The sequence below is a fragment of the Suricata suricatta genome, chromosome 11 (genome assembly GCF_006229205.1).
Source record: "Suricata suricatta isolate VVHF042 chromosome 11, meerkat_22Aug2017_6uvM2_HiC, whole genome shotgun sequence".
Taxonomy (NCBI): Eukaryota; Metazoa; Chordata; class Mammalia; order Carnivora; family Herpestidae; genus Suricata; species Suricata suricatta.
In genome coordinates, this window is record NC_043710.1 from 90,137,339 (window position 1) to 90,156,694 (window position 19,356).

A 19,356-nucleotide genomic window follows, 5' to 3' on the forward strand; every position below is an offset into this window, starting at 1 on the left:
GGAGACACAGAATCCAAAGCAGGCTCCAGGCTCTGGGCTAGCTGTCAGCACAGAGCCCCAATGTGGGGCTCGAACCCACAAACCATGAGATCATGACCTGAGCTGAAGCTGGACGCCCAACTGACTGAGTCACCCAGGTGCCTCTAAATGTTAAATTTTAAATGTCAAAAGATCAATAATAAATAGTTACTGGTTCAATTTCAGTTTAATGGCAGATATATTCCATTTTTAAGAAACAGAAAATATCTACAATGGATAAAGAATTCTGGCTCAAAAAGACTCTCCTCTACAAATTTAAGGACTCTATTCTCTTATCTTGTAAGAGTAGATTCATGACCAGTTTCTCACTTGAGATATAATACTTGAGATATAATGAGTCAAGTCCAATGCCAGATTTTTCTGAGGGCCAAAGGAAGAAATCTCCAAATGGAATTATTTTCCAATGCGAAGATATGATAACAGCCCACATTTATATAAACAAACTTTAAACTTAAATTTAGCAAACTGTGCAATTTTATGTTTTAATTTATAATGTGTCAACCATAAAACCTGGTTTCGTTGAATGGCCAAAGAGAGACTATAATAGAACAGAGTAGGGGTACATTTTGGAAGGAAGAGAGGAAGCAGAGAAGGAAAGAATGAAGCAAGAAAGGAAGGAGGGATGAAAGACAGTCTGGAGTCTCTAAAACTTGAAGCTTTATGGTAATTGGTCAAAACAGAGTTCCAGCAAGTAGAAATTGTGGGAGGTAGAAAAGATACATTATCTTGGCAAATTAAAAGAGAAAAGGCAGGGGCACCTGGGTGGCTCAGTTGGTTAAGTGGCAACTCTTAATTTTGGCTCAGGTCATGATCTTTCGGTTTGTGAGCTCACACCCTACGTCGGGCTTACACTGACAGTGTGGAGCCTACCTGGGATTCTCTCCCTCTGCCCCTCCCCCATTCTCTTTATTTCTCTGTCTCAAAATAAATAAATAAACTTCTAAAAAAATTTTTTTGTAAAAAAAGAGAAAAGACTGGGTTAACCTGGAAAGTTTTCAAGTGGGACTAAATTAAGAGGTGATCCCTACCATGCTGACTGTCAGGCCCCCTAAGAAACAACTGGTAGTAACTTTGCCCAGCTCACTATTTGGCAACAATCTGGTTCTCAGAGTGGTGGATCTGAAGCAACTCCCCAAATAATTTCGGGGAGAAATTGCCCATATACCTTACATCCCAGAAATGTGGACCACTTGAGTGAATACTCTCCTCAAAGCCAATTTCACATCCTTGTTTCTTAAGGTGTAAACCAAAGGGTTAAGAGAAGGAGTGACAATGTTATTTAACACCTGAATAACAGAGTCTAGACAGGAGCTGGAAGTGGGCCTGAGATAAATGAGCATCACTGGCCCATAAAACAAGAAGATTGAAATCAGGTGGGCACTGCAGGTCGAAAAAGCTCGGCGCCTGCCTTCAGAGGTGCTGATTTTCAATATGGAAATGACGATACGACCATAGGAAGTCAGGATAAGGAAGAAGCATGTAAGAGTCACAACATCCACATTAGTAAAACTCACTGTCTGAGCTAGAGAGGTGTCTGCACAGGCGAGGGGCAGAACCACCGGGATATCACAGAAGAAATTATCTACCTCATTGGGTCCACAGAAGGGCAACTTAAAGACCAGAAATGTGAGGATACTTCCATGTAGACAGCCGCCCAGCCAAGTGCCCAATGTCAAGCCGGTACACACCCTGTGGTTCATGATGACTGTGTATCGCAGAGGGTGACAAATAGCCACGAAGCGGTCGTAGGCCATTGCAGTGTACAGGAAGCACTCGGTGCCACCCAAGAAGTGGTAGAAAAAGAGCTGGCAGGCACAGCCCTGGTATGAGATGGTCCGGCTTTGCCCCATTAGGTAGAGCATCATTTTGGGGGAACTTACTGAAGGGAAAAATACATCAAACACAGACAGGTTTCCCAGGAAGAAATACATGGGGGTGTGCAGGTTGGAGGAAACCAGAATGGTGAGGAAGATGAGCAGGTTCCCCAGCAAGGTGAAGAGGTAGAAGGCCAGAAATAAGACAAACAGCATATTCTCCAGCCCTTCAGTATTCGGAATTCCCAACAGGGTGAACTCCATCACAGAGGTATAGTTCTGCATGTTTGTGCATCAGAGGGTCCTGGAAAAGTACAGTGATAATCATGATATAAGACCGCAGATTACTGTGAAAATCTCTTCCTAGCAGAATTATTTCTGAGGCAGTGGCTACAAGCAAAAGGAGGCCAAAAAAGGGAAAGGAGACCCACACTAAATCTGGCCTTGAAGCTAAGTCCTGTCTCACATTTGGCCTCAGTTTTTTCATACTTTAGATTAAGTAGCAGAATAAATTATCTTTATAGTTAGCAAACCTCTTGCAGGAATAAACTCTTTCTAGATTTATTTATTTATATTGAGAGAGAGAGAGAGAGAGAGAAAATCCCAAGCAGGCTCTTTACTGTAAGTCTGGAGCCTGACATGGGGCTCAAACCCATGAACCATGAGATCATGACCTGAGCCAAAACCAAGAGTTGGATGCTTAGTGGACTGAGCCACCCAGGAGCCCCAGTAATCAACTCTTATTACCAGTTCTATATAGTTTCTCCCAATCTGATTTATTGTCATAAAGCTGGCACATCTCAGAATCTTCTTCTCCATAGGAAATTTGTCATCAGGTATCATCAAATACTTATTTTAGTATCACCAATGTCATAATTAGTTGGTGGTAAATAAGCCAACTACTCAAATATATGCATATAAAAATGTGAACCTACATAGAAATGACATACCTTTGCTTATTTTTACTTTCCACAATACTCTGCCTTCTCTATTGTTTATATTCAAGAAAAAAAGTATACAATTCATATTTATACCCACACACATACAGAAATTAGCCTGAATCTAGAAGATCACATTAGGTAATAGAAGATAATAGAAATAAATACTGCATCCCACTAGAAATGTATCTCTCTACAGCAAGACTTTATTTCTATACTGCAGATCTCACCAATCTAAATCTCAATGACATTAATATCATTTAGCTTTATTAATTATATCAGTAGATAAACCTTTTTTTAAAAACCCATTATATTTTCCAAAGGAAAATATCTCCTTCTGTTCACTTATGTCCCATTTAATGTTAGCCTTCCATATCTGTCATTGGATATAACTAATTTCCTTCTGTGATCAATATTTGTTCATTAAAGATAATCTGGTAAATACATTCATATCAGTTTATAAATTGCTGAACTGTTACTATTTCCTACATTATTTCCATTTTCACAAGGATAAAGTCTTATGTTATGGATCAAAATCTCAGTCAGTAGAATTCCTGGCAAGATTAGAGAAGGAGAGAAAACAGTAGCTCTTCAGACCATTCTTGAAATCCATCTATATAGCCAGGCCCCTATAGAAAGCTTTTCCTGCTCCAAATGTTTGAATGGGTTTTTATCACAGCAAAGAGAGATAGAGAGACAAAAAGACTCTTTTGTAGCCCAGAGTGCAATTTAAACATTGAGTTTGGACCTTGGCAATCAACTGAATCTCACAAACATTCACTTTTTATCAACCTGCAAGAAATATAAAGATAAATAAAATGAAGTATTCACCCTATAAAAGTTCACTCTAGGGTTACATAAAATTGGTTTATAACTCTCACTTTGTCTCTACCATTAGCTAATGCTGGGGTCATAAGCAATTTACTTAATATCTCTGGGCCTCATCTCATGCATAAGAGTAATGCATCGTAATATTGTCTGCCTTAGAAGGTGTTTGTGAGGATTGAATGAGATAAGAGCATGAAATGTTGAATTCAGTGCTTGGCACTTAGTGGTATATATTCACTATTAGTTGAACAACTACCTTCATGCATATAAGACTGTGATAGTGTGAGTGATACTGTGGTAAGAACAAAATCAGATGTGATGGAAATATAATTAAAGTGGACCTGAAAAAGGATCTGTGAGATTTGAAAGAGCAGAGAAAACATAAATATAGTCAGCTGATATTTGATAAAGCAGCAAAGGCAATACAATGGAGAAAAGATGGTCTCTGTAACGAATGTATCTGGAACAAGAGGGCATCCATATGCAAGCAAATAAATCTAGACATGGACTTTACATTCTTCACAAAAATTAACTCAAAATGAATCATGGACATACATTTGAAATGCAAAACTATAAAAATTCTTAGAAGATAACATAGGAGAAAATCTAGATGATCTTGGGTGTATACCTTTTAGATACAAAACCAAAAGAACCGCCCATGAAAGAAAATGTGGATAATCTGAACTTCATATTCATTTTTTTAAATTCTGCTTTTCAAAAGGACCCTGTCAAGAGTATGAGAAGACTAGCCACAGAGTAGGAGACAATATTTTACAAAAGACATACCTGATAAAGGGCCATCATCCAAATTGTATAAAATACTGTTAAAACTCAATAATAGGAAAACAAACAACCCAATTATAAATTGGGCCAAAGACCTTAATAGATACCTCACCAATGAAAATGTACAGATGTCAAATAAACATAGGAAAAGATGTTTTACATCATATTCCATTAGGGAAATGCAAATTAAAACAACAATGAGATATTACTACAAACCTATTAGAATTGGCCAGAATCCAAAACACTGGTGACACCAAACACTGGAGAGAATGTGAAGCAACAGGAACTTTCACTCACTTCTGGTAGACTTGCAAAATGGTGCAGCCACTTTAGAAGACAGTTTGTCTTGAAATTACTTGGGACACATGGGTGGCTCAGTTGGTTGGGCATCCAACTTCAGCTCAGGTCATGATCTCATGGCTCAGGAGTTTGGGCCCCATGTCAGGCTCTGTGCTGACAGCTCAGAGCCTGGAACCTGATTCAGAGTCTGTGTCTCCCTCTCTCTCTTCCCCTCCCCTGCTTGCACTCTGTCTCTACCTCTCTCTCAAATATAAATCAAAGATTTAAAAAATTAAAAAAATAAATGTACTTTTACCATATGATCCAACAGTCACAGTCATTGGTATTTATTCAGAGGAAATGAAAACGTCTGTCTACACAACCCTGCACATGGTTGTTTATAGAAGCTTTAGTCATAATTGCCAGAACTTGGAAACAGCTAAGATGTCCTTCAGTATGGGAATGAGTGGATAAACAATGGTATATCCAGAAATGGAATATTATTCACCACTAAAAAAAGAGCTATCAAGCTATGTGAAGATATGGAGGAATCTGGGGTGCCTGGGTGGCTCAGTCAGCTAAGCATCCCACTCTTGATTTCGGCTCAGGTCATGATCTCACAGTTCATGAGAGGGAGCCCTGCATTGGGCTCCATGCTGACAGTGCAGAGCCTGCTTGGGATCCTCTCTCTCCCTCTCTTTCTTCCCTTCCCCTCCTCACTTGCATGCAAGCTCTCTCTCTCAAAATAAAGAAAGTAAACTTTAAGAAAAGATACAGAGGAATCTTTAAATGCATATTACTAAGTGAAATGATCCAATCTGAAAAGGCTACATATGTACAATTCCAACTATGTGACATTCAGAAGATAGTAAAAAAAAAAAATCAGTGGTCTCCAGGGTTTGAGGACAGGGGAGGGATGAATAGGTGGAGCACAGATTTTTAGGGCAGTGAAAATACTCTGTGTGATACCATAATGGTGGTTATATGTCATTATATATTTCCAAACCCCATAGAAGGTACAGAACTGAGTGTGGACCCTAATGTAAACTAGGGGCTTTGAGTAATCGTGATGTGTCACTCTAAAAGTTCATCACTTAAGAAATGTACACCCTGGTGGTGAATGTTTGATAATGGAGTAGGCTGTACACACACAGGGGAGTGTGGTATATGGGAAATCTCTGTATTTTCTATGCAACTGTGCCTTGAACCTAAAATTTCTCTAAAAATTGAAGTCTTTCTTTAAAAACAAAAAGAGAGAGACACACAGGCCAGGAAAAGGTTATTTTCATTAGACCCACACCAGAGTATTTTGTAAATGTACTGGCAAAATTAAAAGATCTCTCTATTGGCTGGAAGTGCATAAATTCTCCCTTTAATCTGAACCAAATTCACAAAGATACCTGGTCCAAGCTCTGCCCTAGGCAAAAAAAAGTGTAAATTTCACAAATTACCTTATATCCACATTCAAAATCCTTCTCAGCCCTCATGCCTCTTCTCCATCCAAACCTAGTCTCAAGAAAGAATGTGACATCAGTCCAAAAATTTTTTTTCTAAGGATAGATGTTGCATAATCTTAAAGTCATTTGGAAAAGTACTGAATTTCCATCACAGAAGATTTTCGAACAGAATCTATAAGCCCATCTCTCGGGGAAATGAGTGTAGGAATTATTCTCCTGCTGCAAAAGAAAGTAGACATGTTTTCTTCCAACTTGAAATTCTACAATTTTACATTATTAGCTTTTTACAAATTTTGTGTATCACTATCACAACACTCACTAACATTTGCATTTTAAGCCTTTGTCTCCAATGTAGGAATGAAAATATGTCTGTTGAAGGAAGTTCTCATATTGATAAAAGAGTGGATTGATACTCATAAGATGTTATAAGTAGAGGTAATTTCTAATTTTTATACTATCTCCAAAACAGGTCACAAAGACTGCATCCCCTTCAATATTACCACCTTCCCTCCATACACCATTCTTCTTCTGCACAGCCACACTTTTCTCTGCCTTGTCCCCTTCAGTTCTTTGAGTGCAGACTTACTGATGGGTCGTTGAACTCAGTCACAAATAAGAATTTTCTTAAGTTCCATGATCTTCCATCAGTTGGTTGAGCAGAGGAAATGACCAGGACAAATACAAAGTAGAAATAGGACACAGAGAATGGAAAGAGTCATAAAAGCAGAGCATATGTTAAATAGAAGCAGGTAAAGTTTTAGACACATGCCCACTGATGGAAAACACATCTAACATGAAAGATTTTTCTAGTCTCTAGGCAAGAAGAATGTTTCTAAAACTTCAATTCTATTTTGATGTAGGATGCCACGGCATAGAGCCAAGGTTTTGTACCTCTGCTCTTGAACCCAAGATACATAGATTATACACTCAGCCCTGCTATGTAGTCTTGTCCTGAAATTCTGCATTTATATTTGCAAACCCAAGAGTTCTTTTGAGACAATATCTCCAGTGGCCCAATACCAAGCATGAATGAGCAAAGGGAATATATTAGAGACCTTCCTCTCTTTCCTCATACCTCATTCCCTTTACATATCCCATTATTTCATAATAACATGTATTCATTATAAAAGTAGCATTTCAACTTTATATGGTATTTGGTAAGTATTCAGAAAAGCAAGAAAATACACCATACTGCCGCTACCTTAACATTAGCAATGTTAACAGTTTAGTGTTTTCTTTCCAATCACTGAACCATATGGTTATGGTATTTTTTTCAATTTATTCATTTATTATTTCTGAGAGAGAGAAAGAAAAAGAGAGAGAGAGCACACAAGCAAGGGAGGGGCAGAGAGAGCGAAAGGGATACACAGAATCCAAACAGGCTCCAGGCTCTCAGCCATCAGCACAGAGCCCAACATGGGGTTGACCCGAAGTAGGATGCTTAACTGACTGAGCCACCCAGGTGCCCTGGTTATGGTATATATTTAACTACTTGCAATCACACCACATCTGTAGCTTTGCAAGTCTGCATTTTTTTTCTCCATAATATTTTATTGTCAAATTGTTTTCCATACAACACCCAGTGCTCTTCCCCTTAAGTGCCCTCCACCATCACCACCACCTCTTTTCCCCCCTCCCCCTTCCCCCTCAAGTCTGCATTTTAATTTCAAGTTTTAAATAAACAGTTTTCCTTATATTTCCCAAAATAAGTAAAGCAGGTAGGCAAATAGATAAGTTATACATATAAAGTACCCTGTGATAAAACTATTAGTTCATACAGTTATCTGTATTTGAGATCTTATTAAAAATAAGCTTACTTAGGGACACCTGGGTGGCTCAGTCAGTTAAACATCTGACTCTTGATTTTGGCTCAGGTCATGATCTCAGGGTTCATGAGTTTGAGCCCTGTGTCAAGCTCCAGACATACAACACCAAGCCTACTTGGCATTGTCTCTCTCTCCCTCTCTCTCTGCCCCTCCCCTTCTCATGATCTCTCTTTCTTTCAAAATAAATAAACTTTTTATAAAAATAAGCTTACCTAAATAGAAATGCTATAAAAATTATGAGTATTATGTTTTTTGAGATTATTGTCAAATTATGAATTTTGTTGACAGCAATGCTTATGAGAGCTAATATTACCAGCATTATATAACAACATATTTATTTTTTTGTTAAAAGGTTTTTTTTGTTTGTTTTTAATTTTTGAGAGACAGAGAGAGATAGCATGAGCAGCGGAGGGTCAAAGAGAGAGGGAGGCACAAAATCTGAAGACAGGCTTGAACCCACGAACCGTGAGATCATGACCTGAGCTGAAGTCGGACGCTTAACTGACTGAGACACCCAGGTGCCCCCATAACAACATATTTAAAAATTGTAAAGATTATTTCATAAGCAATTGACAGCCAACTATTTTTTGATATTCATATCTGGCAACTCGTAAGGCTAAACATGTTTACAAACTGTCTACTTATGATTTTTCCTTAAAGCCCGTAAAACAATGTGTGGATGTAAGGTTTGACAAATTGACAAATGGAATAAAAGAGAGAACATAAAAACATACTTCCTGGATATATGGATAACTGACATTAACTCAAAAGTGATATGGAAGATTATAGAGAAATTTTTCAGTAAATTATGCAACTCAATAAGGAAAAGATCAATTTAATCTCTTACCACATACCCTATACAAAATCAATTCCAGGGTTTCATAAATTCAAATTTTTAAGGCAAACAATGCAAGTTTTAGGTTAAATTGGGGAAAGTATTTCTGACCCAGATATAGAAACTAGTAACAACAAAGTAAACATTGGTAATTTTTGTTGCTTTCAAATTGAGAATTACATTAAAGAATAACAAAGAAAACCAAAAAGAAAAAGTGAAAGTCAGAGATGTTATTTATAGCACATGTTACTAATAATTACATATTACTAATAAGGACTCAAATTCAAAAATATGTAAAGAACTTCTAGAATGCATATTTTATTTTTCTTTTCTATTGAGTATGTATATTGTAAAAACAAGCAATCCAATATGAAAGCAGGCAAATGACTTGACCAGTCTTCACCAAAGAAGAAATACAAATAGCCAATAATCAACAAAAAATCTGCTCCATCGCTAGAAGAAATAGAGACATTAAATTTTAAATTGCAATAAAATTTGCTTAAAGTAAATGTCAAAGTCATCAATTACTGGAACTTTCACATTGCACGACGGGAGTATAAATTTATAGAACCAAAAAAAAATTTATAGAACCATTTTAGAAAATAGGTTATCATTTTCATGTAAGGTGAGAGATATTTTCCTTATAAGACAGAGAGTTCTCTGTAGAAATACATGTACATGTGGATCAAAATAATGTCTGAGTATTCAAGGCAGAATTTTTGCAATTGCTGAAATATGAATGCACAAATGTCTATCAAGAGTATGTTTTACAATGGAATAAAACACATCAATGTAAGGAATGAATTTATAGTGATGTATATCCATATGTACATGTCACTGAAATACAATTTTAAATAATAGAAACTGGACATTAAATAGTAGTATATTATTCCACAAATATAAATTTTAAAAAAGCAAATTTAAGTTATTGTCTAATGGTAACTTCCAAATTAATAAGAAATCAGAATTACCAGGGCACCGGGGTGTCTCAGTTGGTTAAGTGTCTGTCTTTGACTCAGGTCATGATCTCACATTCACAGGTTCGAGCCCTGTGTTGGGTTCTGTGCTGACAGCTAGAGCAGAGCCTGGAGCCTGTCATTGAATTCTGTGTCTCCCTCTCTCTTTCTGACCCTCCAGTGCTCACGCTGTCTCTCTCTATCAAAAATAAATAAAACATTAAAAAAATTTTTTTAAAGAAATCAGAATTACCATGGAAGTCATGATAGTTGAATGGGAAGGGCTGGTTTCAAGCAAGGAGTCTGTGAAGGCTTCAAGGTTGCTGGCAACATTTAACTTCTTAGGTGGTGGTGACATACATGTTTAGTTGATAATAAACTTTAACCATCCATTTATGCGTATGCACTTTTATCTAAGTTATATTTCACAGCACAAGCAAATGACTAATTAGAAATTTAATAAAAATTTAAATTGTATGCAATTTTAAATAAATTAAAAACAAAAACAGTCGAATTGGAAGTTTTCCATTCTGGCCTGGGATATGATAACAGAGACTGCATTTATTCTCCCACCATAAACATAGAACTTGACCAAATGATACAAAAAGAGTATTTTCATCTATTGGTCAACAGGCAGCACAGGACTATAATTTCTAACAGAGGAAAAATAAATGTGAGCACTTCTGCTGGGAGACATGTTCTAGACCAGGATACATGAAAGGGGATGCTCTTGTTGAATGCCAATTTGTCTTTCAGAAAATTGAAGAAGAAACTTTCCTACACATCCTATGATTCCAGCATTAACATTGATACAAAAACTAGTCAAAGGCATTGCAAGACCGTAGCTTCTGATTATGTCCATTATAAACACACATGCAAAACTTCTCAATAAGATTTTACCAAGTCAGCTCCTTATCTATGAAAAATAACTATACCTAATGATCTGGTGGGGTTGATTCCAGGAATGTAAGTTTGGTTTAACATTTAAAACTTAAGCAATATAATTCACCATATTAACAAACTGGAAAAGGAAAACTATATGATCATCATAGTAGATGCAGAAAATGCATTAGACAAATCCCCTAATGCATCCCAAATAAAAACTGCAGATATTTGGAATGGAAGGGTCAACTTATTAAAGAGAAAAGCAAAAATGAAAAACTACAAAAAAACCCTTACATCTACCATTGTACTTAATTTTTAAAAAATGTTTTCTGCCTAAGATCAGGACCAAGACAAGGATGTCCACATTTACCATTTCTCTTCAACATTATAGAGTTACTAGTGGACAATTCGGTAAGCAAAAGAAATAAAAGTCACACAGATTATAAAGAAGAAGCAAACTATCTATATGTGATTATTTATCTATACACAAAATCTGATAGAATATCTAAAAAAGCTACAAGAACAAATAAATGAGTTTAACCAAGTTATAGGATATAACTATTATTTTAAAAATTGATTGTATTTCTATTTATTCACAATGAATAATTTGAATTGAAAATGTTAAAACTACCATTTAAATTAGTGTCAAGATAGGACGGTTGGTTGGCTCAGTCAGTTAACTGTCTGACTTCAGCTCAGGTCATGATATCAGGGTTCAGGAGTTTGGGCCCCACGTCGGGCTCTGTGCTAACAGCTCAGAGCCTGGAGCCTGCTTCAGATTCTGCATCTCTCTCTCTCTCTCTCTCTCTCTCTCTCTCTCTCTGCCCCTCCCCTGCTCATTCTCTCTCTCTCTCTCTCTCTCTCACTCTCAAAAATAAATAAACAGTAAAAAAATTTTTTTAATAACATCAAGTAGTTTTTGGGTGGCTCAGTCAGTTAAGCATCCAACTTCAGCTAAGGTCATGATCTGACAGTCCATATATTCAAGCCCTGTGCCAGGCTCTGTGCTGATAGCTCGGAGCCTGGAGCCTGCTTCAGATTCTTTGTTTCCCACTCTCTCTGCCCTTGCGCCACTTGCACTCTATCTCTCAAAAATTAATAGACATTAAAAAAATGTAAATAGTGTCAAAATGAAAAATAGTGATAAATCTCACAAAAGATGTGCTAGAACCTGAACATGGAAATTATACAACATTACTGAGAGAAAAGAAAGTGATACCCAGTGCTCACGGTCAGATATTGATAAGATGCCAATTTCCCCAAATTATCTATAGATTCAAGCAATTCTGATGAAATGTCGGTAGGCCTTTCTGGTGCACACTGACAAGATGATTCTAAAATTTACACAGACATACAAAAGACCTTGAAGAGCAAAATCAACTTTTTAGAAACAGTGTTGTCAGAGAAGGGGTTCACCGGTAGTGCAGGCCCAGTGATGAACAAGGGGTGGTGAACACAAGTGCATGGGGCTCCGCCCTTCTCTAGTCTTTGTTAAAATATTAACAGAAGTCTCAAGAATGTTGGACCAAGAATGGGTGGCCTCAGCTTGCCTTTACCCATGTGCGACCGACGATGGTGCAGAATTCTTGATGGTGTTGGACGTTCTGGCTCATTCGTCACCTAGAACACCATTGGGTTTTAGGGAAATAAAAGCCTGAAAGCTAGATCATGCCTTTCTTGTTCCTGCAAAGGGTAAACGTTAGCAAATATCATTATCTCCTGAAGGAAAAAGGGAGGAAGCAAGTTGTACAGTCTTCCTAACACACCTAGTTAAGTAATCTCTGAGCAGTAAGAGCTGGGCAACAGCAGAGGTTTGGGCCAATGTGGTAAGATAGGAAAGAAAATTAATGGGTGTTTACATTTGGAAAGGAAAAGAAAATTCATCTTTTATAAAGATAACATGATTGTGTGTCTATATAATCAATGAGAATCAAATTGAAGGCAATAGCTTTCATAAAAGTATACAAAAGAAGGTGGATAAAATTTTAATTACCAAAATTATTATCATGTATTTTATAGCACCATTTTGAAATATATTAACTGGAGTTAAAGTGCAACCATTCCTTTTTTTACATTTTTTTTAATTTTTTTAATGTTTTATTTATTTTTGAGAGAGAGAGAGAAAGAGAAAGAGAACATGAGCAGGGGAGGGGCAGAGAGAGAGGGAGACACAGAATCTGAAGACAGGCTCCAGGCTCCAGCTAGCTGTCAGCACAGAGTCTGACGCGGGGCTCGAACCCACAAACCACAGGATCATGACCTGAGCCAAAGCCAGATGCTCAACTGACTGAGCCATCCAGGCACCCCAAAGTGCAACTAATTCTTGAAGTAGCTATTCAAGGTAGCATGATGATTTTACATTGATTATACATATATGCCTCATTCTAAATGGATAGCCAATGAGAAAATTGTGTAATACGATAGGCTCTTTGATAGATATATTAGTTTGAAAAGATTCTATTCCTCAAGATCCATCCTGTAGAGAGTGATATGCTCCCCATACAGGTGAACATTTCTCACAGCAAAAGGCTAGCAAGGCTACAATTTCCTTTCCCCAGAACCAACAGTGCTGTGGGTTTCTGCTGTGTTAGATCAGGATTTCTTGGTTTCACACAGCCCTTTCCTGATAACTAAGACATATATTAATTCTAGGAGAAAAGTATATTTTTCTTCTCTTTTGTTATATTAATTCAATATTTTACAAAATCAACTTTTGGGGAAACTTCAGTCAGTTAATCGTCCAACTTCAGCTCAGGTCATGATCTCACAGTTTGTGGGTTCGAGCCCCGCATCAAGCTCTGTGCTGACAGCTAGCTCAGAGCCTGGAGATTGCCTTCAGATTCTGTGTCTCCCTCTCTTTCTGACCCTCCCCTGCTCTCTCGTTCTCTCTCTCTCTCTCTCTCTCTCTCTCTCTCTCTCTCTCTCTCTCAAAAATAAAGACATAAAAAAAATTTTTAATCAACTTTCACAGAAAATCTGAATATGTTCTAAGAAACTATAAAGGCAGGAGTCCCTGAAAAGAGAGAAAATCTCTGAATCAGACAAGGTGAGGTAGCATCCATTCTGGACTAGAGACCTGCACACATGGAGAGAGAACTTTTAATTAGTAAGATGTTTATCTAGTGGGAGCAGTGCTCAGATCATCCCTGGAGCACATGCCAGAGCTCTTGTTCATACTGGCCATCATCCCTGGAAAGTAAAAATTTCATCAAGGAGATTATGAATCTCACCAGAGAATTGTCCCTTTGGGGATAAAAGCCTGTATTTCCCACCTGTGAATTTAAGGAAGAAATCAGAGAAAAGAACAAAACAAAATATTCCCAGGGCAAAGAATTCTCAAACCCAGAGTGTCATTGTTATTTATTTTGGAAATTAACTTGGGGCTAAATAAAATGCTTTCTGAAATCGTGGCCTATCATGTATAAACCAACATAAACAAAGGCATTTGGGAAAATATGCTGTGTATTTATCATAATACACATAATACATCATAATACATGGATGAGGATAATGCTCATCCATGAGGACTCAAGGGTGAAGGCAGTATCTCCTGAGATATCAAAACAGTTTTAAGCTCTGTTATTTAACATGTTTATTTCCTTGGCTAATTCTTCTTGTGGTTTCATCTATGCAAGAAAAAGAAGCATCCTACTCCTCAAGGGCTGAGAGTTTCTTTTAATTTTGAACTTTGCCTTATGATCCAAATCTTAGCTGTAAATTGGTAAGTAGCAAAAATTGGCAAAACCTTAGCTCTTTACATTGTTGAGAATTGTAGGATGATCACACTGTATTCATGTTTATCATTTTGTTTTTCTTCTACTTCAGCTTTGACTTATATTGATTAGTCATGGCTGCCAGGCCAACTTTGCACAATTTTATAAAACACTCAAAGTTCTATAAAATCACAATCAATAGAGTATTTTCTCTGTAAATCTTAGCATTACAATTCTGAGTTGAAACAATAAAATATTCTGTTTTTATCACATAATCCAAAATAGAAACATGTTGCTAACATGACAACACGACTCTGTATAGAAGAAGAATCTTAGAAATCAGTTGGAAATTCTCCTTTTCTACCAGAGAGACCAGGTGTCCAAGCAAATTTCTCTTCATTCCTTCATACATCTTTGTTTGTTTCCTCTTTGAATATATAATTTGGAAGACCTCCAGATCATGAAAGAAAGAAAGAAAGAAAGAGAGGGAGAAAAAGAAAGAAGAAAGAAAGAAAGAAAGAAAGAAAGAAAGAAAGAAAGAAAGAAAGAAAGAAAGAAAGAAAGGAAGGAAGGAAGGAAGGAAGGAAGGAAGGAAGGAAGGAAGGAAGGAAGGAAGGAAGGAAGGAAAGTATACTTACATCTGAGCTCTGGAAAATAAAAATCCTAGAAATAATACAAATGATATAAAATTACATATCTTTCCTTTATTTTTCAAAGAACATTAGTGTCTGTTTTATAGTGAATATCAACATTCAGTTCTGGAACTGAAACCTCAAACATGCCATTCGATACTCTTTACTAAGTAAGCAGATCTAATTCTTCATGGGCACCTCAAAATATATTCTGATTTGATTACAACTCAGATGGAAGATGATTGATTGCCTAGAGGGAGATACAATAAAAATGTATAAAAAGAAATAAATATAGGAAGAAGTGAGGAAAGTGATAGTACTCTGACCATTACTGACTGCATTAGTTTGGTGTCAGATTTTACGTCTGATCAGGAGAGTATGATCACAGCTTAGTGTAGGACACATGAACCTGGTTCATGAGATGCTAAATCCTTAATGGAGTTCTTCCCTAACACATCAGCTGCTGACCAGGAGCTTTGAGAATGAAGTTTTCTCAGTCAATATGAATAAAGCTTTTTTTTAAATAAGTGTTTATTTATAGTGGAAATTCTCAGATGATCGAAGAAACTGATCTGTATATATGGCAGTGTGTGTGTGTGTGTGTGTGTGTGTGTGTGTGTGTGTGTGTGTTGTAGGGGGAGGATGGATAGAGGGAAAAGGAGAGAGAGAGAGATGATTGGATAAAGGCTTATCCATCGGAGAGCATGCCAAAGTTGCCTGCTTGGGTATAACTTTCCTAATTCTACAGAAACAATACACAAATTACCCCTCTTTTCTATTTGGCTATTTGGGTAAAGTAGTAAGGAAGTGGACAACCTCCCTCAAAGCCTCATGTAACACTTACATGACAATTTACATCTTGTGTTTTACATTCAGTGAAAATGAAGTTGCCACGATTTGATCTCAGTAAATGTTGACCTTGCTTTCCTTCCAGTAGGGACAGAGCTCCATATTTGAGAAGAAATGAGAAACATGAGTGTAGTGACAACGTTCGTCCTCACAGGCCTTCCCCATGCACCAGCCCTGGACATCCCCCTCTTCGGAATCTTCTTGGTGATTTACGTACTCACTGTGGTGGGGAACCTCCTCATCCTGCTGGTGATCACAGTGGATTCCCACCTCCACACCCCCATGTACTACTTCCTGACCAACCTGTCCTTCATTGACATGTGGTTCTCCATGGTCACTGTGCCCAAAATGCTGATGACCTTGGTGTCCCCAGGAGGTGGGGCCATCTCCTTTCACAACTGCGTGGTCCAGCTCTACTTCTTCCACTTCCTGGGGAGCACTGAGTGTTTCCTCTACACAGTCATGTCCTATGACCGCTACCTGGCCATCAGTCAGCCACTCAGGTACACCAGCATGATGGGTGGGAGAACGTGTGCCCTTCTGGCCATGAGCACGTGGCTCAGCGGCGCTCTGCACTCTGCTGTCCAGACCACACTGACATTCCGCTTGCCCTACTGTGGGCCCAGCCAGATCCAGCATTATTTCTGTGATGCACCTCCCATCCTCAGACTGGCCTGTGCAGACACATCTGTGAATGAGAGGGTGATCTTTGTCAACATTGGGATAGTGGCCTCAGGCTGCTTTCTCCTGATAGTGCTGTCCTATGCATCCATTGTCTATTCCATCCTGAAGATCCGCACCTCAGAGGGGAGATGCAGGGCCTTTCAGACCTGTGCTTCCCACTGCATTGTGGTCCTTTGTTTCTTTGTTCCCTGTGTTTTTATTTACCTGAGGCCAGGCTCCAAGGATGCTGCGGATGGGATTGTGGCAGTTTTCTACACTGTGCTGACTCCCCTTCTGAACCCTGTGGTGTACACCCTGAGGAACAAGGAGGTGAAGAAAGCTCTGCTGAAGCTTAAAGACAAAGTAACATAGCCTCAGAGCAAATAAACACTGGGAAGGAGATGTGTCTGTTTAAAAATGTAGTAGCATAATTTAGTCACCAACATGAAATTTATTACATGTTCTCAGTTGTCCACAGTCAAACAAAGGAATATTTATTTCACAAATTTGTCTGTGGAATTTTAAAAAAATCACAATTAAAATTTTATTTATAATGAACTTGCTTAAATTTTGATCTATTAATGCATTACTCTGTAAAAGGTTTATCTTTTTTTCCATTGTATTGAGATTCAATTGACACACACCATTGGTTTTGCCTTCTTAGCATAGTTAAGTATTCTGGTTGGATATCAGACACACAGGGTTGCATTAGTCACATACCTAAGTTTACAATTTTTTTTTTTTTGCTTAAGTCTTACATACACAACAATTTATGACCCTGAGCATACCATTCAAGGACAACATCAAATATCAGCGTCACTGACTCCTGGTTGCAAGGGTGCAACTAACTGCCAGCTCCGCCTGTTAGTGGCTGTGTGTGTGTGTGTGTGGTGTGTACACATGGTGTGTGAGTTTCCCAACGTGACCACCCCTCTTCCTGGTACATCATGACTGTGCTAATCTCTCCCACACTGCAAGAGTTCTAAGCTCAGAGCAGCTCATTATCTCCCTAGGTGGGTCTCAGGACAGGCCGTGGTGCTGACATGCTCCTCTCAGGGATTGCCAACAGTCTTCACCTTGCCGGAGCCCTATACTTCCCCAACCTGGGTGAGGCAGGTGAAGATGAAGTTAAGGGCAGAAACCAGTAGCATACATCACATATTCTGACCTTGAATTCCTATCTATCTGACCAGATGTCCACGGTTGGCACCAAACCATTTGATGCCAGATTCTTTTACTACAGCTGGTGGTGTCTGGTCATCTGCCCTGGTAGCTCCTTCTCCTACCATCCTAGGGTCTTGGAAAGTCACCTGCACTCTTACTAGGAGAGTAAGAGAGTTCTTGTGGTCCACATCCTTGCTAGTACTTGGTATATACACAGTTGACACATTTTTTTAAAAAGTTCATTTATTTTTGGCAGAGGAGAAAAATAGAGAGAGGGGGGACAGGGGGTCTTGGAGCAGGCTTTGGGCTGACAGCAATGAGCTCAGTGAGGGGCTTGAGTTCATGAACCGTGTGAGATCATGACCTGAATGGAAGCCAGAGGCTTAACTCTGAGCCACCCAGGTGCCAACAGTTGACACATTTTAAATCTAATCTTGAAAGTATGAAATGATATGTTATTGTAGTTTTAATATGCATTTCCGTGATTCCTAAGGAGGTTGAGCATGGTTTCTTTGTTTTTTTTTCAACCTTTCTTCTTTTACATTTTTCTGGAAAGTCTATGTGGCTTTTGTCTACTACATTTATTTGTATTTATTTTTACTTTTTGATGCATACATTTTCCCATATTACAGTCTCGCAGCCTTCACCAACGCAGTGGATCTGTGCTGAGAGCCCTGAGCAAGGGCTGAGTAGCGCTTTTATGGGGTTAGGGAAGGGGGAGTTACAAGAAATCGTGACATAGGTACAGTGACCCAATCATAATGGTACAACAGTATTGGCAGCAGCTCTAACCATACACACTGTTCAGAGTGTTCGTTACTTTTGGTGGGACCCAATTACAACATTTAGAGTATCTTTGAAATTAACCAATTACAGAGCGAGTTCAGGGTCTTGTTTGGTGACTGCGGGGTTAACTTTAACACTAGGTAACAGGGTCTTATCTAAAGTTCCCATCTGCAGGCCTTACCCTTAGGAATGGGGGGTGAGGTAGCTGGGCTTTCCTGACTGGATACCCCCGGGCAATGTATGACTGCCAAATGGCCAAATGGTTGCCAAATGGCCAAATGGTTCCGGAGCAACTGACCTTAGGCCTTCTAGCTTAGAGGGGAAACAAAGCCTGTCATGGCAACTGTTTGGTTCAGCCTTACATAACCACAAGCTGAAATACTTGATACTGATTTTACGTAATTTTTTAAATGGAGAATGGCCCAGGCAAAAAATAGATCAAGTGCAAAGTGGTGTCTCAAACATGTTACTTAAAACTTGCACACCAACAGTGGTTCAAAGTAAATAGTTAAAACATACTAAAAAACGAAAACCTTTTCAACAGATATTTATTGGTCTATAGTTTGCCCAGCACTATTCCAGAACTACGCGTTCCTCTATTATCATACATGGGGGGTTCTTTATCATAGATCTACCAAGACTTATAGGGGATTTTATCTACTACCTACAGAGGACAACCTCACCTTTGAAAAAGTCCTTATTCAGGGCACATGGGTGGCTCAGATGGTTAAGCATCTGACTTTGGCTCAGGTCATGATTTCACAGGTTCATGATTTTTGAGCCCCACATCAGGCTCTGTGATAACAGCTCAGAGCCTGGAATCTGCTTTGGATTCTGTGTCTCCCTTTCTCTCTCTGTTCCTCCCCTGCCTGCACTCTGTCTCTCTCTCTCGGTCTTAAAAAGAAATAT

General features: G+C 38.4%; 2 protein-coding genes across 2 annotated transcripts; one reads left to right on the forward strand and one right to left on the reverse strand.

Annotated features, from left to right (window-relative positions):
- Positions 1-330: 330 nt before the first annotated feature.
- Positions 331-2,138, reverse strand: LOC115272662 (putative olfactory receptor 10D3). Its single transcript, XM_029915668.1, has 2 exons — positions 1,230-2,138; positions 331-399 (listed from the first exon to the last, which is right to left on the reverse strand). Exons 1-2 carry the CDS (start codon positions 2,136-2,138, stop codon positions 331-333), a joined length of 978 nt encoding a protein of 325 aa, XP_029771528.1.
- A 12,160-nt stretch (positions 2,139-14,298) lies between these two features.
- On the forward strand, positions 14,299-16,932 carry LOC115271970 (olfactory receptor 10G9). Its single transcript, XM_029914954.1, has 2 exons — positions 14,299-14,361; positions 15,920-16,932. The coding sequence occupies exon 2, from the start codon at positions 15,949-15,951 to the stop codon at positions 16,867-16,869; it is 921 nt and encodes a 306-aa protein (XP_029770814.1). The 5' UTR covers positions 14,299-14,361; positions 15,920-15,948; the 3' UTR covers positions 16,870-16,932.
- The last annotated feature ends 2,424 nt before the right edge of the window (positions 16,933-19,356 follow it).